Source organism: Nyctereutes procyonoides, unplaced genomic scaffold, assembly GCF_905146905.1.
Source record: "Nyctereutes procyonoides isolate TBG_1078 unplaced genomic scaffold, NYPRO_anot_genome, whole genome shotgun sequence".
NCBI classification, from domain to species: Eukaryota; Metazoa; Chordata; class Mammalia; order Carnivora; family Canidae; genus Nyctereutes; species Nyctereutes procyonoides.
Window position 1 is genome coordinate 31,925,856 of NW_026575024.1, and position 24,927 is coordinate 31,950,782.

Consider the following 24,927-nt stretch of genomic DNA (forward strand, 5'->3'; position numbering starts at 1 on the left):
ACCAGACAACTTCACTGGTGAATTCTACCAAACATTCAAAGAGAAATTAATGCCAATCCACCTGAAAATATTCCAAAAAATTGAAGAGGAGAAAATCCCTCCAAATTTATTTCTATGAGGCCAGCATTACTCTAATACCAAAACAAGGACACCACAATAAGATTACAGGCCGATAGCCTTGATAAACATAGACACAAAAATCCTCAGCAAACTGAATTCAACAATACATTAAAAGGATCATACACCACGATCAAATGAGATTTATTCCAGAGATGTAAGTATGGTTCAACATCTAATAAAGCAATTAACATGATACACCATATTAACAAAATGAAAGATAAAAACCACATAATTATCTCAGATGCAGAAAAAGTATTTGATAAAATTTAACATCCATTTATGATAAAAAGCCCTCAACAAAGAAGGTATAGAGATATAGGTATAGGTATTACCTCAACATAATAAAAACCATATATGACAAGCCCACAGCTAATATCCTACTTTTTTTTTTTTTTTGCTAATATCCTACTTAATGGTGAAAAACTAAAAGCTTTTCCTCTAAGATCAGGAATAAGACAAGGATGCTCACTCTTGCCACTTTTATTCAACATAGTACTGGAAGTGCTAGGCAAAGCAATTAGGTAGGAAAAGAAATAAAAGTCATCCAAATTGGAAAGAAGTAAAACTGTTGTGATTTGCAGATGACATGATTTCATATATAGAAAACCCTAAAAACTCTGCCAAAAATGAATTCAGTAAAGCTACAGGATACAAAAATCAATATACAAAAATTGGTTGTATTTCTATATACTAACATGAATTATCAGAAAGAGAAATTCAGAAAAAATCCCATTTACAACTGCATCAAAAAGAATAAAATATCTAGAACTAAATTTAACCAAGAAATTGAAAAACCTATACACTGAGAACGATAAAACATTGACAAAAAAAGTTGAAGAAGACACAAATAAATGGAAAGATATTCTATGCTCATAGATTGGAAGGGTTAATATTGTTAGAATGTCCATGTTACCTAAAGCAATCTACAGATTCAATGCAATCCTTACCAAATTCCAATGGCATTATTCACATAGAACACACAATTCCCAAACTTGAATGAAACCACTAAAGACCTCAAATAGCCAAAGCAATCTTGAGAAAGAAGAACAAAGCTGGAGATACCATCATCCCTGATTTCAAACTATATTGCAAAGTTATAGTAATCAAAACAGTATGATATTGGCATAAAAAGACCTATAGACCAATGGAACAAAATAGAGTAATAAACCCATGCATATATGGTCAATTAATTTACAATAAAGGATCCAAGAATATGTAATAGAGGAAGGACAGTTTAATATAGAACTACCATAGGATCCAGCAATTCCACTTCTGGATATTTATCTGAAAAAAAAAATAAAAACACTAATTTTAATTTTAGTGTTTACATGCATCCTCATGTTCAGGGCAACATTATTTACAAAACAACCTTAGTGTCCACTGATGGATAAATGGATAAAAAAGATGTTTTATATATATTTTATATATGTACACACACATATATATACACATACATTATATATATTTATATCAAATGTGAAACTACTCAGTCATAAAAGGAATGGAATCTTGCCAGTTGTGCCCAACATGGGTGGACCTTGAAGGCAACTACACTAAGAGAAATTAGTCAGAGAAAGACAAATACTGTATGATTTTACTTATATGTGGACTCTACAAAGAACAAAACAAACAAATCAAAACAAAACCAAAAAACCAAGCTCATAGATGCAGAAAATTGGTGGCTGCTAGTGGGGTGGGCAAAATGGGTGAAAGGGGTCAAAAGGTACCAACTTTCAGTTATAAAAGCAAGTAGATCCTGGGGATATAACACACAGTGTGATGACTATAGTTAATGATATCATATTGCATATTTGAAAGTTGCTAAGAGAGTAAATCTTAAAAGTTCTCATCACACACAAAAAAATTTTTCACTATGTCTGCTGACAGATGGTAACTAGACTTACTGTGGTGATCATTTCTCAGTGTATACAAATGCTGAATTGTAATGTTGTACTCCTGAAGTTATATGTTATATAAGGTTATAAGATGTCAATTATGCCTCAGTAAAAACAAACAAATCCTTAAAACTAAGTAAGATCACCTGTGGTTTCATGAAAGATGGCCCCTATGCATTGGCTGCAGAGTGGTTATTTCTTCATTATAGGCTGATAACTGTTAGCTCAAAAGCCCGCTGGTGCCAAACTCAAACTTTACACATCCACTTCTTTTAAACAGAGCCCAAATAAGTAATTTTTAGACATTTAGGGTCCATCTGCTTTGCATACCTTCAGCATATACCCAGCATCTGCTGACCATTGATCCCAAGTCTTTTAAGTTATAAGACTCTTGTCCTTCAGAGCAGTCAGATCCAGAGACTCCACCTGGACACAAGAGGGCCTTCTCAAATTCCCCTTTCCTTGGGGGTTCCCTTGCCCTCCTCCTCTTCTGAGTACTCCCCATGGTGTTGCTTCTAGATAGATTCTCACTGTGAAAAAACATCCCCTTCCTTGCTAACCTGTCTGGGCAGAACCATCACTCAATAAAGCATGTGGGTACTACTGCCACCTCATGGTCATGTCTTTTTTGATCAGACCCCAGATCCCTCCAACACCTACACCTAGCAGTGTGTAGACAAAAAAAGGGAAAGGGTGCAACTGCTAAGCCTTGGAGTGCCACTGTTGTTCTAAACAATCACCTCAGAGAAGAGGAACGAGCAGCAGAGATGGGGGAAGAATAGCCAGAAAGATAGGAGGGAAACCAGAAAAGATAGTGTCCTAGAAGCCAAGTAAAAAAACTGTCGCAAGGAAAGAGGTCAACCATGTCAAATTCTGTCTGTAGGTCTAGAGGACCATTAAGGAGCTCTGGATTTCACTTTACATCTTTTGTTGCTGCTTGCTCCAAACCAGCTCTCTGCTGTGGTTGCTCCAAAGTGCTGCTCTCCTGGTTTCTTCACCCCCACAATTCCTCTCACCACTTCACTTAAATCCATGATCAGCATATCTCTTGGATGGCCACATAGCACGCATTTTAAGCTTTGAGGGCCACATGGTATCTGCAACAAATATTCAACTCTGCCCCATAGCACAAAAGCAGCCACCAACAGTACCGTTTTCCACTAAAACTTCAATTATGGGCACTGCAATTTGAATGTCATGTAAGTTTCATGTGTCACAAAATTATTTTTCTTACTTGTCCCCCCAACTATTTAAAAATGAAAGAAAATTCATTCCTACCTGCTGCCTGAAGATCCTGCCACTAATCAGCCTGCTTCTAGGGGCTGATAATTCTCGCCTTTGAAATTCTCCCCTTTCAGTATCCTTTGGGATACTGGCAGGTCTTGGCACACTCTCAATTACTGGGAACCACTCAGAACTAAGATGGTGGTTTAGATAATCACAAAGCCTTTTTTCTTTTGGGGGGGAGGGGCAGAGGAGAGAGACCGAATTTTAAGCAGGCTCCAGGCCCAGTGCAGAGCCTGATGCAAGGCTCTATCTTACAACCCTGAGATCACAACCTGAGCTGAAACAGTTGGATGCTTCACCAACTAGCCACCCAGGTTCCCGACAATCACAAAGGTTTGACAGACAACCAGGAGCTCAGACTGAGTTGATTGGTGAGGCTTATCTCCTGCACAAGATCAATTTGTCAAGACTGAGAGAGATTGCTGTCATATCTAATATGCAAGCACCAGTAGAGTGAAGAAAAAATAAACCAGATGAATATGTTCCAAACAAAAGAACAAGATAAATCTCCAGAAACAGATCTTTTTTTTTTAAATTTTTATTTATTTATGATAGTCTCACACACACACACACAGAGAGGCAGAGACACAGGCAGAGGGAGAAGCAGGCTCCATGCACCGGGAGCCCGACGTGGGATTCGATCCCGGGTCTCCAGGATCGCGCCCTGGGCCAAAGGCAGGCGCCAAACCGCTGCGCCACCCAGGGATCCCTAGAAACAGATCTTAATGAGACAGAGATAAGTGATTTATTTTATAGAGAGTTCAAAATGATGGTCATAAAAGTGCTCACCATGGTCAGATCATGAATGAAGTGAGAATTTCAAAAGACAGAAAATATAAGTACCACAAAGAAATCATTAAGCTAAATAATACAGTAAGTGAACTAAAATATTCAATATAGGGGTTCAACGGTAGATAGATCAGAGAGAAAAAAAGATCAATGAATTCAAAGACTGGGCAGTGGAAGTCATCCAATCAGAGGTGCAAAAAATTTAAAAAATGAACAAGAGTGAAGATAGCATAAAGGACTTATGAGACACCATCAAGTGGACAAACATATGCATTATCTGGGTCCCAGAAGGAAAAAGAAAGTGACAGAAAAGTTATTTAAAGAAATAATGGCTAAAAACTTCCCTAACCTGGAGAAAGAAACAGACATCCAGATCCAAGAAACCCAGAGTACCAAATAAGATGAACCTACACCAAGACACATTATAATTAAATTGTCAAAAATTAAAGACAAGGATACTCTTAAAAGGAGCCAGAGAAAAGCAACTTGTTACCTACGAGGAAACCCTTATAGGACTATCAGTGGGTTTTTCAAGAGGAAATTCTCCTCATCAGAAGGAAGTGGTATGATATTCAAAGTGCTGAAAAAAAAACCAAAAAACCAAAACTGCCAATCAACAATACTCAATGTAATTAAGAATGCTTGGAGTTGCCCTTCAGAAGGGAAGGAGAAATAGTTTTCCAGACAAACAAAAGCTGAAGAAGCTCATTACCACTAGACTGGCCTGACAGGAAATGTTGAAGGAAATTAATTAAGCTAAAATGGAAGCGACTAATCAGCTAATTGGTAGTAACCTGAAAACAGTATAAAACTCACTGATATAGTTAAATTCAGAACATTGTAATAGTGGTGGGTAAGTCACTTATAATTCCAGAATAAAGGTTAAAAGACAAAAGGATTAAAAATAACGATGCAGTAATTTGTTAATGGATATACAATATGAAAAAAATCAATTGTGAAATAAAATTCACAAAACACAGGAAAGGAGTATAAACATATAGATCTTTTGAGTATGGATATGTTATCTGAAGGAAACAAAATCAGTATCTTGAAGAGGTAACTACACTCCCGCATTCACTGTAACATTATTCACAATAGGCAAGATATGGAAACAACCTGTCAATGGATGAATGGATAAATATGTGGTAGCTATACACATGGAACATTATTCAGCCATGAGAAGAAAGGAAATCCTGCCACTTGTGACAACCTGGATACTTGAGAGCATTGTGCTATGTGAAATAAACCAGACAGAGAAAGACAATGTGTGACTTGTATGTAGAATCTAAAAAAACCAAATTCATAAAAACAGAGAGTAAAATGGTGGTTGACAGGGGCTGAGGGGGTGGGGTGGGTACTAAGGAGACACTGGTCGAAGAGTATAAATTTCCAGTTATAACATGAACAAGTTCTAGGAATCTAATATACAGCATGGTGACTATAGTTAACAATACTGCATCACATATTGAAGATATATGCTGAGAGTAGATCTTAAATGTTCTCACCACAAACATAAATGGTAATTATGTGATAGGATAGAGGTGTCAGCTAAGGCTATGGTGGTAATCACTTTGCAGTATATTAAGTGTATCAAAATAACATGTCATATACCTTAAACTTACACAATGTTGTTACTGGTTTTTAAAAAATATTTATTTTAGAGAGGGAGAAAGAGTACACACATGACTGGGAGCAGGGGCAGAGGGAAAGAATCTCAAGCAGACTCCCACTAAGTGCAGAGCCTGATGCGGAGCTCAATCTCAGGACCCTGAGATCATGACTTGAGCCAAAACCAAGAGTCAGATGTTCAACCGAGCCATCCAGGTGTCCCAATTTACACAATGTTACATGTCAATTATAATTTGACAAAGGTGGGGGGATATGCTTCACACAATATTAGTGTACCTCTAAGCTACAAAATCATCTAATTGGCACCACTGTATATTTCCAAGATCCTAACCCAGTAAAGAAATAAGGTGGACATTACAAAATTTTTGTCTTTATTTTCTGATTGCCACTTATTAAAGTGTTATTTCACATAATTCTCCTGGTGGCTAGATCTCCAGAAGTCATACAATTATCCATTCATTTGCTACAAAAATGAATATCCACTTTACAAACAAGACAAAAGCATCAAGTATTTTGCCAAGCTCTTGATGTGGGTGCACACACAGGAGTGTTTCTCAAGCAGTGGTCCCTGGGCCAGCAGCATCACCTGGAAACTTCTAAGAAATGCAAATTTTTTGCCCCACCCCAGATCTACTGAATCAGAAACTTTGAGGTGTTACACAATTTGGGTTTAATAAGCCCTCCAGGGAATCTTCGCACATACTAGGTTTTCAAGTTATTGAATTAAGCATCAGTCTTCGAAGATGAAGTAAATTTTATGCAAGAGAAAAAAATAATGCAGGTTAACACTAACTTTTGCTGCTGGCATATGAATTCACAAGTCAACTCCAGGGGCAGCTACATGGATGCACAAGGCCTTGGTAGTGCAGACTTCCAGAATGAGTGAAATGAAATGGGACTTGAAAACTGGATGAATCCCAAGTAGGAGAGGATTCTAACAGCAACCAGTGGAGACCTGCCACTACTGAATTCAGTCTGTGCACACGTGTTCTCCTTGATAAAACTCGACTGATTGTATGTGGATGATGACTGTTTACAAGGATGTGTTCAGTGAGGTGTCAATTTGGGCACGTTTTCTTTGACAGATCACATACCACAATCAGCTGAAAGCCAGTGAATGTGGGGTCACTGACCACATCATTAATGGAAATCAGACGAATCATAATAAGAAACACTTTTATTCTTTAAAAGCAATTGTTTTAAGAAAAAGGAATCAAAACTCTTGGCAATCACACTGACCATTATCAGGATAGTACATGCTACTAGGAAAATGTAATTTTTTTTCTGAGATGCTCCTTGCTGGATGATCTGCATCTATGCTATAATGTTGTGAACAACACACAGTATGAGCATGTTTAGTGAGCAAGACAAGAGCTGTGGCTTACTCTAAATACTTTCCTTGGCTGCAGTAGATGACCAAATTTGATTATATGTTTCCAGAGCTTAGAAAGGCTAACCACCTAATCATGCCAGAGCTCAACAAACCAGCATTAATAATCACCAAAAAAGGCACTTTAAAATACATTTGACAAGGAGTGACACTAATGCAATGAGAACTGGTCTAAGCCCTGCACTAAACTTGTCATAGATCATATAGATAGTGCATTGTTTCCATATGTATATATAAATATATATATATATATATATATATATATATATATGTATATATACCAACAACCACAAACGTGTGTGGGTGGGGGTGTAGCTCTGTAAGTCCCTGGTTGGGGAAAAAAAACCTTCGCTGTTTCCTTTAATTCAATAGTACACAAAAATTATAGTCACTTGTTTTGGAACAAAGAATGAGGGGATGAGAAAAGTAACACAAAAAAGTACCCTACTACACCTTTGTGTATCGACAAAAAAAGCAGTAAAATAAATACTCAGAACTTTCCTAAGTTGTCAACTATTAAAATTAAAAAAAAAAAAAAACCTAATGTTTTAAAAAAAGTTTATTCCACTGGAGGGAACAGGGAGGACATTTTTGGTACTGTAAATCTCACACACTCACACAGCCATATTGCTTCGGTTTAAGACGGTGGAATGAACACGAGAAATTTCTTCCACAGATTCTGGCTTTCAGTACCCAAGTTTTAGGTATGTTGTGTTATTCCACTTAGCTTAACATATAAACAAAGTCTTGTATAAATATATTTTTAGGAGGTCTAAATTCTCAAGATATTTTCAGAGTACTAAAAGTACTTAGAGGATTTTTGTGAAATAAACAGAATTGGCCATACATACCAGTCCACTGCATACACCCCAGACTTGGGTGTTTTGGCTCGATGTTCTGACAGACCAAATTTATCTGTGTCAGAGGTGGACAAAGGCTTACTTGTTCTTCCCAGGAACAAGTGTATAGACACATTCTTACTTTCAGAATATGAGAAAACGATTAGTAATGGCATTTAAAGTCAAATTACTAACTGTATAATGCCTGAGGACAAAAATCAGAGCAATTTTTGAAAGTTTAAGAGTCAGACTCTGGGCATTTCCGTTTTTTCGCTGCTGGCTCTTCAGTCTTGTTTGATTCTAAAGTGCTTGCGTTGGATTTGAGACTGGGGTCTGCTTTAAGGTTATCCATGGCAACAGTGAAGCCTGAGAGGAGGTACCCCCCACCTCCACTCATCAGTAGTTTGGGATGACTTCGATCTGGCAAAACCTAATCAAGACAGAAAGACATTCATGTTTTCCTAAGCAGATAAAGCACATGCTAACAATACACAGGCCATACATCTGAATTTAAAGGACAGAGATTCTCTTAAAGATTTAATTGGACCACTTCCTAAAGAGCTCCTTTCCTTCACCTGATAGTGCAGATGAAAGTGTAGAAATTGGCTTAAATGATTTTCTTTTGAAAGATAAAACTGAAGCTGTGGCTCTCAAACCTGAGGCGAGTCTCTGGTGGCAAATGAGCAAATGTTTGTGTAGTCCACTGGGCCTGTGCATACCTTTCTTTCTATTGGCTCCAGGAAGCTTCATGGCCAACGGTGGAGCTTGGGTCCATGGAGAAGTAGTTACTAGACATATATCCAGAGCTTCCTTTCCCTGATACCTTGTTAACTCTAACGGGCAGGGTCCATTCAGGGCTTTGAGTATTCTGGATTATGTAGTACCATGTCCAAGCAGCAGGGCAGGGCCTGTGGCAGCCATGGAGGTGTTCCTTCAGATCTCCCTTCAAGAGGGAACTGGCTGCGAGGAGTTCAGGCAGCAGAAAGCCTCTAGCTGCTGCTCTTTGGGATCCTCTGCAGCTTTAGACCCAGGGAGGCCATGGGCTGCTCCAAGTCGATTACTGAGCATGGGTACCCAGGACCGCAACATTTCTGCCCAATACAGGGCTCCTTTAATGGGCAATCTTTGCTCTAGCTTTCCCCATCATCCTGGCTGAGACTTTCTGAAGGCAGGGCTGCAGGCTCTTCCTCTCCATCTTCCTTTGTCTCCCTTCTTTATAGCAATCAGACATCTGCCATGGTCTGAGGGCTTTCCCATCTGATCCTGCTCCCTCTCCCCCTCATCTTTCAGAGGCATCCTCCCCAATAAATCCCTTCCCACTTCTAATTTCATCTTAGCACATGCCTTCCAAAGGACCTGAACTGACATGGAGCCCACCAGTAAATCCTGAAAACCTGCTACAAAGACATCCCAGCAAAGAGGAGAGAGTCATTTTCTTGTTGACCTAGGGATTTTGCTATTATCAGTTATTCCCTTCTACAGTGATCTCAAGGCCTTGGAGAAACAAGAACCATAACTGTTTGTGTTTCTGGCCTGGAGTTACAGAGTGATAGACCCTGACATGAAAGGAGGAAAAAGGGTCAGGAAAACCCAGGGCACTTTCTCTGAGTTATAGGCAGGAGAGTCTTTCATCTCTGTCGACAGAAATAGGGGTATCTCTATTTAACAACTTCTGGCACTACTGCAAAGAGCCAGAGCGACTCAGGAGAATCAGCTCCCTGGAACTGCTGTTAAGTACACATACCTGGTAATTCCTAAGCCAGGTTTCAGACAGCCTGAGGTTGATGACGCCTCCTCTTTCCCGCAGTTTTGTGTAGCATTCCAACAGAGGCTAAAGGCATAAACAGAGTTCTATTAAGAACGACTTTGAGGGCGGCGATTTGAGTATTAACATGCAGATGAAAGAACTCCCGTCTGTTCCATGTCAGCATTACCTCTTTATACTGACAGTAGACCACAAACGGTCTTGAAGGGGCCACGAAGTCCAGCAAAGACAGCAGCAGTGGAGTGGGATGGAAACGACTAGCTACAATTAAACTGCAAGGAAAACATTAGACAAATTACTTCTCTACTCGGCAAAGCAGTGCATAGATTTTAAAATGCACTTAAAACGATCATCTATTCATTTGCCATGACTCATACAGGGAAGACCTTTAAATACAATATTCTCCAAATTCCAAAATAAATAAATAAATAAATAAATAAATAAATAAATAAATAAATAAATAAATAAATAAATAAAATCGTGAGCTATTACTTTCTAAGAAACACAAAACGAATTAAAAGCTCTTGTGGCTGAGTGAAGTAAGTCAATCGGAGAAGGACAAACAGTGTATGTTCTCATTCATTTGGGGAATATAAATAATAGTGAAAGGGAATATAAGGGAAGGGAGAAGAAATGTGTGAGAAATATCAGAAAGGGAGACAGAACATAAAGACTTCTAACTCTGGGAAATGAACTAGGGGTGGTGGAGGGGGAGGAGGGCTGGGGGGTGGGGGTGAATGGGTGACGGGCACTGAGGGGGACACTTGACGGGATGAGCACTGGGTGTTATTCTGTATGTTGGTAAATTGAACACCAATAAAAAATTAATTAAAAAAAAAAAGCTCTTGTGGTCCTTGGCAACTCTAGGTAGCATTTAATGACATTCTTGATTATATATAAAAAAAAAAAAATCACCTGGAAACAAATCCAACACTGTAATTCTGGCTTGGCAGATCTCTGATTCTACACCTCCTGTCAGGTTTTCCTTAGCCTTTACCTAATTAGCCATTAATACATCAATTTGAATACCCCACTCCTTAGATGTAGCAGGACTACACAGACTCATTTGATACACTGTCATTAGAGAAATTTCAAATTTATTCTAAAACTCTGAAACCAGCACAACCAATTTCCCCACCTCCACCAGATGCAGCCTCCTTTCTTTAAAAAATCAAGACAGAATCATCATCTCTGCTTCAGCTATAATCAAAGCAGATAGGCAGAGAATTCTAAGCTGTTTGAAGCAGAGCCCACGAACACCCAGATATCTGCATTCTTTCATCAACGCACCCATCTGCGTTTCTTTCACTCAGCAGAGCAGCAGCCTCTAAATGTCTTTTCCTTTGCTCTTCTTGTTTCCTTTGCTTTTCCTGAATCTTCAAGAAGAAAAAGAAGAAATTAATGTACTTAGGTCATTCAGTCAGGTTTATGGAAATGCTGGTCTGTCAAAACATTTCAACGTATTTATCAATTTGGACTAAAGCAAGAAGGTCATTCATGAGGAGGTTGAAAACACAAACCCATTTGTAATAGGACCATCAGAACCTGTCTATACAATGTTTCTGGATCCTAAAGCTCCATCCCAAAGAATACACCACACATGTGTGTACACCCACACACACTTTCTCCATCCGTTTTGGCATTTATTACCTTGGGCACTGATGCTCCAAAGCCAAACCAAATCTGTGCTAAAATGAAGTTAACTGAAACTCTGAAGGGAATATTATGAAGGTAAGGGGGACTCTTAACACTTACATAATCCTTTTTGTTTCCTCTCTCTTTAGGCTCCTTATATTCTGGATCTTGAGAGATGATTTCCATTGTTTCCTGTTCTGGTGGGTGATGGCTCTCTGGGCCTTCTGCCACACTGTCTTCATTGTCTTGTTCCGAAGTCTGTTTTTCCTCCAGAGTCCCATTACTTTCTTCAACTGATGCACTGTCTTTAGGCTCTGAAGCTAACATCTCCACAGAAAATGTTCCATTTAGGAGACTGTCCACTTTGTTGAGTGGAAACTCATAAAGACCACTGAGGAAAGATTTGGGAAATCCAAAACATGCTGTTGCTGCCCGAACAGGTCCACCTCCAGGGTACAACTGAACAATGGAACCAAAACCTGAAGAGATTAAAAAAAAAAAAAAATCTGCTTGATGGAGGTGACTCTAGACTCTGCAAATACTCAAGAGTCCTCCACAGAATGGAGACTGAAGGTCTCAACTCTGTTCAGGGGCTATAGGATGATGCAGCTCCTCTGCAGGTCTTTCCAGTATATGAATACTCTCAGTGAAGGAAATATCATCCCAAAACATATGAACCCCCACTTGACACTATGGTTAAAACCCTGAGATCACCCAAAATTTGGGTGTCACATAATTGGTGACTGGCTCTTAGCTTTCTGCCAATCCAATCCTCATTCAGAGCAGCTGAAAGTTCTCATCTGCCACAGGGTTAGAGGGAGGGCAGGCAAACCAGGCTGTGTTGTGCTCTTCCAGGACAAGATACACCCCTTGTGTTCTTCTCATCCAATTCCTCAATTCAGGCCAAAAAAATGAGCACCAGCTATCCAAAAATTTACTGAAATCACAGTCCTGGAGGTCTAAGCCAGCCAAAGGCTTCAAAAACATCCCCACTGATGCTGAAACTGGAAAGGGCAATTGCCATCCAGGGGCACCAACACAGCACTGGCAGGGAGATGTGGACTCTATGGGAAGGTCCCAGGGACTGGGGCTGTGTGGGCCCACACAAACCATGTCATTAATCTTGCCGGAACTCAGCCTCACTCTCTGTGTGTTTGAGTTTTTAGGCCCTTCTACTCACATCATGGTGGTGCTTTAATGAACCTGAAAATGTTACATCTTACCTCCCATCCGTTCCATCATTGCACCCAGCACCAAGCCTGCACAAGTTTCCATTACAATCATTTTATTGCCAGCACGGACATTTCCCAAGGTCAACATCTGGGCTAGTGTATCATATCTCATGTGGCTGAGGAAAAAAGAATGATTCATTTATTTTTAGCTAAGCAGAGCCAGCTACTCTAATCATTTTTTTAAGTTTTGTTTGTATGTTTCACAAAAATTATGTTGATAAGATTATAGATTGCTTTGGAGGCACAGTAAAAAGAACTTACAGTTTATGAGGTAGGAGGACACTTTATGCAGGTGAACAAGTTTTTCATTTTACTTAAAATCATGACTTTTCTTAAAGATATATTTTCCCCCAATTATATTTTTGAAAGGAAACAAAGCGTACTTAATTTTTCCAGGTTCTCTTGCATAATACATAATTGAAAGAATGCGAGTGGATGGCTTCACAACAGTAATGATGGCTTCATACCTGGAGGAAGAAAACAGAGGACGTTAGTTTTTAAAAACTGGCTTAAAAATATTTTATTTTGAAAATATACTTCAGAAATTTATAATGATTTGATACTTTCATTCTTTTCAAACAAAATCCACTTACTTCTTTTTCTTCTTTTTTATATATTTATCTTGAGCAAATTCTGTCTTGTCTCGGAATGTTGTACTATTTTCAATTAACTGCTGAACTATTTCCTACAAGAAAAGGAACAAGCAGATTTTCTGAAATTTTATTTCCACTGAAATGATAACTTCAGAGGTTTCTTACCCTAGAATGTATCCAAAGGTCTGATTTTCCAGTCCCTTTTCCACAGAAGTCCAAATGAATAAACGGCATTTCTTTTTATTCTATCTAGAATTTGTATAAAATACAAGTACTTTGTACCTGCACTTAAAATAGGGTTAAAAAACACCCCCCCACAAAACAGAGATACATGATAAAGGGAAAAGGGGAGTAAAAGCAACAGTCATTTCTGAAGATACTGGCTGAAAACATTACTGAAAATGAACCAAGTTAAGCTCTGATGCACCCAAAATTATTAAATTCTCTTTTGCTAATAGTATCAGTAATGTCACTCACTTACATTCCTGCATATAAGAAATGAAATCTCCGATATATGGAATGGCATGTACATGTCAAACTATTTCTAATAGAAAAACAGTATTTTTATGTTTCACCTTAAGTAAATCCTGCTTTAGAAACCAAGCAATTTCCTCAATACCAAAAACAAAAACAAAACACAATGTCCTTTGAACATTACCTCTCCTTTAATGCCTTTGTCCTTTAAAGCTTTTATGTCATCTTGAGTAAGTTTCTGAGATTTCCCATCATCAATTATATTTCGATTATCAGTGCCTGCTTCTTTGGTCTCTAAAGAAGGAAATTGCTTAATGACACTTCTGATCTGAAGTTATTTAAGATCTTTCTTCCTCTAAGGTCATGTCCACATTCAGCACATCAGCCACTCAAGTTCCACTGTCTCCCCGACCCACCTCTCATCCACTATCCTTTCTTGCTGTGACTGTTCCACTCTCTAACTCATCTTCTTGCTCCCACTCTTGCCTTACAATCCACCCAGACACCTAGAGTATTCTCCTTGTAAAATGCAAACTGGCTCATCGAATCCTCCCATGCACAAAACAGTGGCTTCTTACAATTACAATTCTAAAGATATCTGCAAGGTTGTATATGTTCTGGCCCCTGACTACCTTTTCTAACTACCCCTGTACTTCAGCCACACTGCCCTCCTGTTCCTTAAACCAAGCACAGGCTCACCACAGGGCTTTGGCACTTGCTGCTCCCTCCACTTGGCACTGCTTTCATGACAGATCTCTGCCTAGGTCCTTCCCATAACTCAGGGCTGAGCTCATCATTATCTCAGCCATGTCTCACCCAATCAGCCTCCAGTATACCTCCCTGCTTTACCATCTTCACAGCACATATCACCATCTGCAAGTATGCTGTTTGTCTACTCATTCTTGGTGTTCCCCACTGCTCAGTACATTTAATAAGACGACTTGGACAGTGCCTAATCATGCCTGGAACATATTTGGTGCTAAATAAAAATATGGAGGTTAGAGTAAAGGCATTTTATTAACTGGTCTGAACCAAAACTTTGATTTGGTTAGTATTTTAGTTGTTTGGTTCTAAAAATTAATTATTTTATTTTATTAATAAAATATTTCAGGTACATTTATTTTAACAAGTGTTATAGTATTTAATTAACAATGACAACTAAAATTATGAGGTCTTTGCTATAGGCAAAGCATGGTTAAGACCTTTCTATGTGTTATATGACTGAACACTGGCTATAGCCTTGACATAAAATGTATTTATGGCTCCATTTTACAGATGAAGATACAAGCCCTAGAGAAACCAAGTAACCTGCCTAAGGTTACAAGGCAAGTGATGAACTTGGAACTTAAACATAGTCAGTTAAAGTCAAAGCCAGACTCTTACTCCTACCCTACATGCTAACTGCCTGCAGCTGTTATGTAACTTCTGGGCACTGAAAGGACTCTACCTGTTCTCGCACCAAACTAGCAAGGATTCTTCTAGGATTAAAAATTTGGCCCAACATCAGAAAGCCGGTTAGTGATGGGCTGGAGCCAGAATCCAGGGACCCAAAGCCAAAGGCAGACCTTGCTTCATTCCACCAAGCTACAGTTCTTAGATTATAAGTTTACATTTCTTTGGGGATAGCCTGGGTTAGCATTTTAAAATTGGGGTTGACAGGTTTCTGACTAGCCAGCTCAAGAGCACCTATTTCATATATTCAAAATAGTGTACCTGAAGTAGGCTCTTCCTTCTTCTTCTTAGGCTGAAGACTTCCTCCATTGGTCACTTCAAATGTGGTTCCATAGCTATGGCCAATGATGTTATCCAGATAGAACCACTGTTTTTCAAAAGTCACTTTTCTGGGGAAGAAAATGCAATTAGCTGAACCTCATTTGCATTCAGCATAGAAAAGATAGGCTCAATCAAGTTTATTTCAAAACTGGTCTCCATAAAGAATGATCAGCGTTATCTCTGAGCATAAACTGACAAGTGAACTAGAGAGAACTGGGCTGGGGCAGAGACATAAAATTAGTAAGAACCCACAAAAACACTGAACTTGGAAGGAGAAACAAGGACAGAAGACACTCCTCTTCTGAGGCCTTGTTCTGACTCCAATTTGCACTGACAGGACGTCCAAACTCACAGCTTTGTGGATCTCATGAATAGCATAAAGCATAAAGTCACTGTCAGGCCACTAGACACACAGTCTAACACCCCTTGCAACTCTAGCGAGAAACTCGCAAAACTGAACAGTCATTGAGATGACAGGGATTTAACAAATTCCCTGGTCTAACTGGCTATTTTTTAAAAAAATTATCTAGTAAAACCAGGGTTAGTCAGTAGAGCATGAGACTCTTGATCTCAGGGTCATGAGTTCACATTGGGTGTGGTGACTACAAACAAAAAAAATTATCCAATAAAGGCAAATATATTTACAAATAAACATTACTGATATTCTATACCGTTTGGAAATGCTGCCTAACACTGACAATGCTCTACTGAGGATCAGGCAGCCTCAGCTTTCCCCATTACCTGGATTTTTATCTTATTATCATTTAAAAGGAAAGTCCTACACACACATAAAAAGAAAACTAATATCTGCTGAGTGTTGACCAGTAGCTAGGCAGTACGTGCCAGCGTGTTTCTTTTTTTTTTTTAAATTTAATTCTCACAGTAATCCTAGGACATAGCTCTTCCCAGATGAACAATCTGAGGCTTAGGGAAAAGTATCTTGTCCAAGATACACCTTTAGAAAGTGGGAATCAGGATTAAAATCCAGGTCTGCCTGACCCCAAAGCCTGGTTCCTTCTACTCTACCACACAGTCTGCTCCAGGAAAGACCAATGGATCTCACGAAGCCCCCCTTAGTTTTAGGATATGGCCCATGTCCACAGAACTCTGAATCCTGGAAGACACATACTGGTTAATTTTGTTTGGGCCCCACCCCACACCTTCTTTCCCTTTCTCTGTGCTCCAGGAGTCTATGACAGAACCCATAGACCACATCACCCAACCTCCCTTGCCAAAAGTTTCCCACCACTGATAGACCCTGGGTGCATTCCCACTCTCTGTTGGTTCTCTAAATCTTGCCACATCACTGTATGTGTATGTGTCACATCTTCATTAAATCTCTTCACTTGAACCATCTGAGTGAACTCCATGAGATCCTAAGTGATCCATATATAGGATCAATTCTTATTCTTTGCTAAGTGCCTCGTTTCTAAAACATAACAGAACATAACGCACTCTCAAAATATTTGCTGACATACATCCAGTCAATCCAAGTTGAAACTCAGTTTAGCCCAGATCTACATCCCATACTCTCATCCCTTGAGCATCCTGGTGCTAATGAAACACTGAGGCTGAGCTGGGTAGGATTTACCCTTCTGGTAGCTGGTCTGATATGGAAAGAAGAGTAGATCACTCAAACTGATATGTGACAAGACATCACTGCCCCAATCAGGAAAATGGGGACCAGGCAGAAGAATGTGGTGCCATGTTTTCACTGAGAAGGAGTAGGATTTGCTAAGTCTCCTCAGTGAGTCACGATCGTTTCTGCTCAATCAGATGTGTACAGACCCAAAGAAGAGTGAAGGGAGAGTCTGCCCTGTAGTGTAGATGAACTCAGAGGATCATTTATTGAATAAAATGGAAATTAATGTACTGGCTTCTGCCAAGAGAAGTAATGAAAAGTGTTTCCAAATAAATATGTCTAGTATGGTTACAAAGTACCTTTTAGAAATGAAGATGCTACTATTTGCCTTGTTGGTAATGAAAAAGCTCTTGTCTAAAAGAGCACATTAACAGTCACATTTTAAAATCAAGCAACTTAAAAGGGCAGTATGAAAAAGGAAAGAAGACCAGAGTTTCACCCGTATGGTCACTGTACAGCTGTATAAACTCTGGAAGCATTCATCAAACTTACAAGGACTTTGCTGCACTGCTGTGCTGCACTGTTCAATTATAAAATTTAAATAAGTAGTATTGGCTCTTTCCAAAAAATACATACTTGAACCATATTTCTAATCGGAAATTCTAAAAAGAAAATCGTGCAGATATCACATTTCTGGACTAAAGGGAACTACCCCCCCCACCCCGTATTTCTTTGTCTTTACTAAATTGATTCTCGTGCAATAAAACTTGGTTGTCACCAGTATGGTGCTTTGGGAACTGTTACTTGACTATTTTCTAATGATACCTGTTTCACTTTAAATACCAGCCAACAGTTTGATTCACACAGGAGTAAAATCATTCATCTCACGTGCACTCTTAGAAACTCCAAATCTACCACTACCAAACCTATGGTCTGCAGAAAGCTGTTCTCCTTACACTGAACTCAACTTATTTCATTGTCAAAAGTACTATAATAAGCTAACTCAAAAGAAAGCTTGGTTGTACTTTTCAGATAACTAATTGAAATATCTCAACAGATTTTCAGCATGAATGAGCTGTTGGGGTTTAGCAACCTCAACATCCCTGCCGTGAAGTCACGAAAAATTCCCACTTCTCTAATATTAAAGCAGAGTTATAACTAACCAGTAGGTTCACAAATCAAGCCTAATTTCAAGTTTTGAGACCCTGAGCGAATTGCTTTTGGGGAATTTAACTTTCCTAGACCTCACATCCCTTCCCATAAAGTGAGGGAACCCTAGAGTGATCCTACGTGCTATGAGAAGTTGTTCTCCGATGTAATTAGGTGTAAACAATTATTCCAGTTTGGATAGAGAAAAGAGCCTAAGGGGCAGAAAAGGTTGCAGAGATTTCATTTTTGTGGGATTGATCCTGCTGAGGGGGAACAGGGTGAAAGGATGGTCTATGGGGAAACGGTAGGGAAGGGGAGAACCCTGAGAGGCAAGGATATCAGAGGATGATTGATGGGTTCTGTGAGATAAGAGGAGAGAACGTCTCACCGACGTGGAAGAACCCTGGACAGAGGGAGAAGGACGCGTGGGGGGGGCGGGGCGGGGAGAGCACCGGAGCATCCGAGGGGCAAGGATGGGAAAGGGGCCCTGCGGAACGAGATGGATGCTGAAGGCAGAAGGCCAGCTTGAAACCATGTAGGGGGCACTCTGCGGGAAGACTGGAGGAATAGGGGAGAATGGGACGCGGAGGGCCGAGAATGGGACTTTGGGGGAAAAGGCCGCTGTGGGAAGACCAAGGGAAGGAGGAGGTTGGGGAACTAGAGAATCAAGAACGGGACCCTGGCGGGAGATGCTCTGTGGGAAGACCTGAAGGGAAGGGGTATCTAGAAAACGGGGACGGCGACCCCGAAGGCCAGCCACCTGACTTACTTCCTCCGCTGGACTTGCACCGCTTTGAACACATCTTCCCGTTTCAGCACCACGAAGTCGCCGTCACGGATGCGGTGGTCCCCGGGATGCGGTGGCTGTGGGTCCAGCGGCTCTCCTGAGCCCTCCATGGAGCTCAGCCGCTCTCCCCGCGCTTCAGCGCCTCTCGCGTCCCCCGCGCCCCGCCCCTCGTCCTCCGCGGTCGCCGCGTCCACCCTCACTACCGCAAGCCGAACGGACGTAGGAGCCTCCGGCCGGCACCGCCCCCACGTGCTGCGCGCCGCTTCCGCTTTCCGGTCGGACCCTCCCGACAGTTTCCGGGAGCCTCGCAGCTTCCGCCTGGCCGAACTCCTTGATTGGCTGCACTCCGCTCCCTCTCGTCTCGCCGCTCCTTGGACGGAAGTTACGTCACAAAACGCGCCAAAAAAGATTTTGGAAGCAGGTGAGTTCAGCGTGAGTAGCTAAATAAATATCTTCCCGAGAGCCTGCGAAGTGTCGTGAGGAACTGAGGTCTCCGAGCGGCTCCAACACGGGAGACTTGGCCCCGCGCGGGGACGTCAGAAGGACTGCGACTGAAGGGACTTGGGCAGGAGTCACCTGAGGACGTCGGACTCCAGTCTCTTCCCGGCCCCGCCTATTTCCCCCTGGAGTAAGGGAGAGCCAAGCGGAGTGCACCTGCTGCCACCCGGGAGCCTGCCCCACTGAGAACTGAGAGCTTTGAGACCTATATCCTTTGCAAGTCAGAACAGCTTGAGGAGATGTAAATGAAGGAGGGTATTTAACGAAGCACAGCGGACCCACCCGTGGGTTCGGTTCTACAGTCCTTCTTGAGTTTGTTTTTGAATTCTTTACTAGGTATTCTCACTCTCATCTCATTTCTAAAAGGTGTGGCATGTAGTGTTCTCAAAGTAGCGCTTCACGCGGGAGTCTGAAGACGGAGCTGGGAGCTCAGTACTGCTATCAAACAGTTTGATTTTTTTTTTTTTGGTAAGATTTTATTTATTCATGAGAGACAGAAAGAGGCAGAGAGAGAAGCAGGCTCCCCACAGGGACCCTGATGTGGGACTCGATCCCAGGACCCTGGGATCACGCCCTGAGCCAAAGGCAGACAGACACTCAACCATTGAGCCACCCAGGTGCCTCTCTTATGTGGAATTTAAGAAACAAATGAGCAAAGTGGGGGAAAAAGAGAGAGAGACAAACCGAGAAACAGACTCTTAGCTATAGAGAAAAAAACCTGATGGTTACCAGAAGGAGGTGGGTGGTGAAATAGGTGATAGAAATTAAGGAGTGCACTTGTGGTGAGCCCTGGGGTTGTATGGTAGTGTTGAGTCACTGAAACATACTACACTCTATGTTAACTAACTGGGATTTAAATAAAAACTTAGATGGAAATAAGTAACTGTTAAAGTAACTGGAGTGTCTGAGGCTGCACTGTTGCAGGCCTGTTTGTTAATCTCAAATTAGAATATGTTAATTTTGTATTTACTATGTTACTACATTCTTAACACTATTTTCACTGTAATTTTGATGAGATTTATTTTTGGTCTTTATCTTTTAGAAAATATGAATGGAGACTATAGAGGCAGAGGATTTGGACGAGGAAGATTTCAAAGCTGGAAAAGAGGAAGAAGTGGTGGGAGCTTCACAGGACAATGGAGAGAAAAAGAACACAGACCCGATCTGAATAAAACCATGAGAAAACATACTTCTGGTAGAGGAGGTCAAAAATTGTTCAATTTTTTTTTTTCCTTCATGAAGGAAACTGCCGGTCCTACAGAGAGCAGTTTAACTTAAATTTGAGTCTTATATGATGTTACTCCTTAAAATAGTATTTAAACATTAAATCCAACGTTTTCACTGAAACCTCTAACTTTACCTGCAACTAGTAATATCATATCAATTTCTCATTGTTGGAAGGAGAAGCAAATTAGAAAAAATGTTCTATTTCTACTGAGCTAGTGCTTGCTTTGGCAGCACATATACTATTTCTACTTATTAGTGTATTCTGTTTTCTTCAGAACAAACCTCACAGTCTTCACTACTACAATCAACATTGGACCAGTTCATACCATATAAAGGCTGGAAGCTTTATTTCTCCGAAGGTAGAGTTAAAAGTGCAAAAAGTATTGTAAATTCTATTTTCATAACTTGTCTTTGGATGTTACATCTCGTATTATTACTATAATTCATTTGGCTTATTGATAGATACCACCTTCTTTAATTTTAATTCACTCAAACAATTAAATCATGTTTCAAGAATTATTTTTAGGTTTTCTATCAATTAGGAAAGCAGAAACTACATTAGGTATTTCAAAAGGGGATTTAATACGGGGAATTGAATATACAGATGGAAGTCTAAAAGAGCAAAAGAGGAGTATTGAGATAAGCCTGGCCCAGCTAATAGTAACTTCTGGAAGCAGCATCTATTCTTATGGCTGAGGGTACAAAAGGTAAGAAGTTCTGAGGTTGCTAGGACCTAGGAATTCAGAGGAACAGCTGTTGCTTCAGCTACTGAGGGGTCCCCTCAAAGTAGTACTTAGTACTTGGACCTCTAAAGGGTACCCTTCTAATCTGTGCTCAGATCACTGCAGTGAATGAAGCTAGTTGTTGCTGGTAACTCCAGTGGGAGGATTGCACAGTTGATGCTTATAGCTGGAGGCTGGAATTGTAGCTATTTTCTGCAGCTGGAGAGATGCTGCAAAGAATTAGAAACAAAAATAAAATCCTTCTTTCTTGCCACCTTCCAGTCTTTAAAGTGGCTCCAATTGGCAGAGCTTAAAAGAAATCTGGAAAATGCACTGTGCAGATCTCAATTACAGCATCACAGAGCAGAAAAATAGGAGGGTGGGCTTGGAACTGAGATACCACCAACACAGGTTTGTGTAGAAACACACTTAAGGAATCTCCCCTTTTATAATCAAGAACATCAGCTAACATACACATATTTAGAGGTTTGGAGACTAGTCTTTCCTGGGTTTTTACAGTTTTTATGTTTATTATGTCTTATGAGTTACGGGTTATGTGTACACTAGGCTGTGTATTTTTTTTTTAATTTTTTTTTTAATTTTTATTTATTTATGATAGTCACACACACACAGAGAGAGAGCGAGAGAGAGAGAGAGAGGCAGAGACACAGGTTGAGGGAGAAGCAGGCTCCATGCACCAGGAGCCCAATGTGGGATTCGATCCTGGGTCTCCAGGATCGCGCCCTGGGCCAAAGGCAGGCGCTAAACCGCTGCGCCACCCAGGGATCCCTAGGCTGTGTATTTTAAAGGCAAGGATCTTGCTCCATATGAAGCACTCAGTGTGAATGAATAAAGTGCTTTACAAATGTATTCTGTATTGAGAGTCTGTTTCTACTATATACACAGATGTGTTTCCTAAGTGATATGTCTTTTGTTGCTTTCGAATGCATTAGCTACCAACATGCAATATTTCCCTGGCAGTTAGCCCAGAACACTAGAAGTGATCTTTAGACTGGTCCTAAAGATGGAGTTCAGGAGATGCCTTGGGTTTAATCACCTCTGCTTCCAAACTACTTTATGTTATTGTATCGCTGTGGAAGACCAATTTGAAAATGTTACAGAACTTTATAGTATAAAGGTTTTAGGACTAGAGTGAAGTAAGTAATAGTCTGTCTCCACTGATCGCAGGATATGGCAATTTGGACTAGTAGAATTTACTTTGCAAAGACTGATTGTTGTTAGCTCTGTTTCTAAATAAGAATTTAGTTCATGTGTCTAGCTTTGGCTTTATTATAGTTTTCATTTTAAGCTTTATTATGTAAGTTATTTGAACTACTAGGTCCTATTAAGTATCCACGGTTCAGTCAAAGATTTCCAGATATTGGTGCTTTTATAGAGAGATACTTCCTATTTGCATTTAAGACTATGCAGACCTAAACTTGCTTTAATCTTAACTATTGGGATCCCTGGGTGGCTCAGTGGTTTGTCACCTACCTTTGACCCTGAGGCATGATCCTGGAGTCCCAGGATCAAGTCCCGTATCGGGCTCCCTTCATGGAGCCTGCTTCTCCCTCTGTGTCTCTGCCTCTCTCTTTCCATGTTTCTCATGAATAAATAAATAAAAAAATCTTAAAAAAAAAAGAATCTTAATTATTCACTCAGTACTTACATATATTCTTATGTAAATGTAATCAGAATGCAAAATAGTTAAAAGTCTTCTACCATGTATGTTAAGTGTTTTTTCCGTCTCATGAAAGATATGCCTGTACACATGTGATTATTAGTACTAATGCCATTTTGTTGGATTAGTTTACAGCAGTAGCTCTCCTTTTATTCAGAAGATTCAAGCATTTGAAATTTTTTTCACAAGGCGTATTGATTTATACGATAAGGTAAGATTCCTGTATAACAAAGCTACTAGTCTACCTTATATATTATCTTCTTGAACAATGTATTTGAGATGCTATTAATCAGGAGATGCTGACAAGCCAGACAGCCTTGATCCAGATCTCAGCTCTGCCACTTAGCTCAGTGTGGACTTCGGTGTATTACCTACATTCTTTGTACCTTGGTTTTCTCCTGTATCAGTTGGGCATAGTAGTATTAATACCACAAAAAGTTGTGTAGAGGCATAAATAAGTTAATATAGTTTAAATAGTGTAAATATGCTTGGTGTAAAGCTTATTGTACCCATTGTTTTTACCATATAAACATATTCTTTTTCAAAGTATGTAATTGAATGTTTAGTTATGATAGTTGGCTCCAAAAAAGGCATCATTGTGTTCATGCCTTAATATCTTATAGGATGAAATAGAAAGAAAGGGAAGTATTTTGGTGGATTTTAAAGAACTAACAGAAGACAATGAAATGGCTGACTTGGTACCAAATATAGCAAATGAGTTAAGGGATACACCTGAGAAAACCTTGGCTTGCATGGGTCTGGCAGTACATCAGGTAAATATTTATTTTGTGCAGACTTCTGTCAAAATTTTAAAGGAAGATTTTACAATAACAGTACCTTCTCTAAAAGATACTTAGTTTTTAACCAACAGATGGCTAGGACTGAAAGCTTACAGTCTTGTCTTAATAGATGCCATTTATTTTATATAGAATAGCTTATCTAAATATAGCATTCAGGGGATCCCTGGGTGGCGCAGCGGTTTGGCGCCTGCCTTTGGCCCAGGGCACGATCCTGGAGACCCGGGATCGAATCCCACGTCGGGCTCCCGGTGCATGGAGCCTGCTTCTCCCTCTGCCTGTGTCTCTGCCTCTCTCTCTCCTCTCTGTGTATTCTCATGAATAAATAAATAAAATCTTTTAAAAAATATATATATATAGCATTTATTTTAATTTATTTGAATTAGTTTAGTCTATTGAAGATAATACAGAAATTAAAGAGTTCCTTAGAAACAATCTCAGGGAAGATAAGACTTCAGGATCATATTATCTGTTACAAACTTGGAAAGCAACTCAGATTTAGGTTCTGTGGCATGAGGCAAGTCACTTACACTCCCTGAGTGTCCCTATATATAAACTGAAAATAACAATATGTGCTGTGTCTGCCTGAGTTTTTCTCAGGATCAATTGACACAATATATGTAAAACTATTATTTAGGCTGGCAAAGAGATAAATGCTTCAAGGAAAAGACTAGTAAATCTCAGAACAAGCACAGATAAAATACTGTATTCAGAGATAAAGAGTTACTGGGGAGAAATGGAGAGAGCTCAGAGGACTTTGTAGAGATGGTAGAGTTATTATGGGTCTTAAAGGGGGTACTGAGAACTGCACATAGAGCAGAGGAGGTAATGGTAGCCAGGAGCAAGGAATAGTTCGTTACAAAGATGTGTACACTGCTGGTACCTGAGACTGGAAACCTTGGTGTTGTCTTCAGTCTCCTCTCACTCATTAGTTCTCTATATTCCAAGTCACCACATGCTTGCATTTCTATTTCTGAAACATCTCTTAAATCTATTTCTTTTCCACCTTTACTGCCTCAGTCTTAAACCTTCATTATCTTTCCTAAACTGTTGCTATACCTGA

At 40.0% G+C, this 24,927-nt stretch overlaps 2 protein-coding genes across 8 annotated transcripts in view; one reads left to right on the forward strand and one right to left on the reverse strand.

Moving 5' to 3' along the window:
- Positions 1-6,882: 6,882 nt before the first annotated feature.
- Positions 6,883-19,175, reverse strand: TRMT6 (tRNA methyltransferase 6 non-catalytic subunit). 2 transcript variants are annotated; one of them, XM_055307936.1, is made up of 11 exons: positions 18,922-19,175; positions 15,362-15,489; positions 13,833-13,942; positions 13,175-13,266; positions 12,965-13,048; positions 12,573-12,697; positions 11,470-11,828; positions 11,005-11,090; positions 9,884-9,986; positions 9,694-9,780; positions 6,883-8,379 (listed from the first exon to the last, which is right to left on the reverse strand). In XM_055307936.1, exons 1-11 carry the CDS (start codon positions 19,047-19,049, stop codon positions 8,188-8,190), a joined length of 1,494 nt encoding a protein of 497 aa, XP_055163911.1. In that variant the 5' UTR covers positions 19,050-19,175; the 3' UTR covers positions 6,883-8,187. The 2 variants fall into 2 exon arrangements, with proteins under 2 accessions (XP_055163911.1, XP_055163919.1); XM_055307944.1 differs by lacking the exon at positions 13,833-13,942 and having other exon boundaries at positions 18,922-19,037.
- Positions 19,176-19,303: 128 nt separating this feature from the next.
- The window catches only part of MCM8 (minichromosome maintenance 8 homologous recombination repair factor), a 42,550-nt gene continuing 36,926 nt past the window's right edge, over positions 19,304-24,927 (forward strand). For 2 of the 6 annotated variants that reach the window (XM_055305984.1, XM_055305975.1), the window contains exons 1-4: positions 19,922-20,641; positions 20,940-21,023; positions 23,196-23,278; positions 23,691-23,840. In XM_055305984.1, coding sequence (XP_055161959.1) covers positions 20,389-20,641; positions 20,940-21,023; positions 23,196-23,278; positions 23,691-23,840 — 570 coding nt within the window. In that variant the 5' untranslated portion in view covers positions 19,922-20,388. The other 4 variants (XM_055306020.1, XM_055306004.1, XM_055306010.1 and 1 more) reach the window with 4 other exon arrangements.

Excerpts from the sequence above, each read along its gene's own strand:
- TRMT6 (XM_055307936.1), bottom strand. The coding sequence starts at position 19,049 with ATGGAGGGCTCAGGAGAGCCGCTGGACCCACAGCCACCGCATCCCGGG. Across the intron at positions 13,943-15,361 it reads GAAGGAAGAGCCTACTTCAG|AGACCAAAGAAGCAGGCACT; the intron begins GTACACTATTTT and ends TTCCTTCTTTAG. Across the intron at positions 12,698-12,964 it reads AGAGAACCTGGAAAAATTAA|CCACATGAGATATGATACAC; the intron begins GTACGCTTTGTT and ends TTTTTTCCTCAG.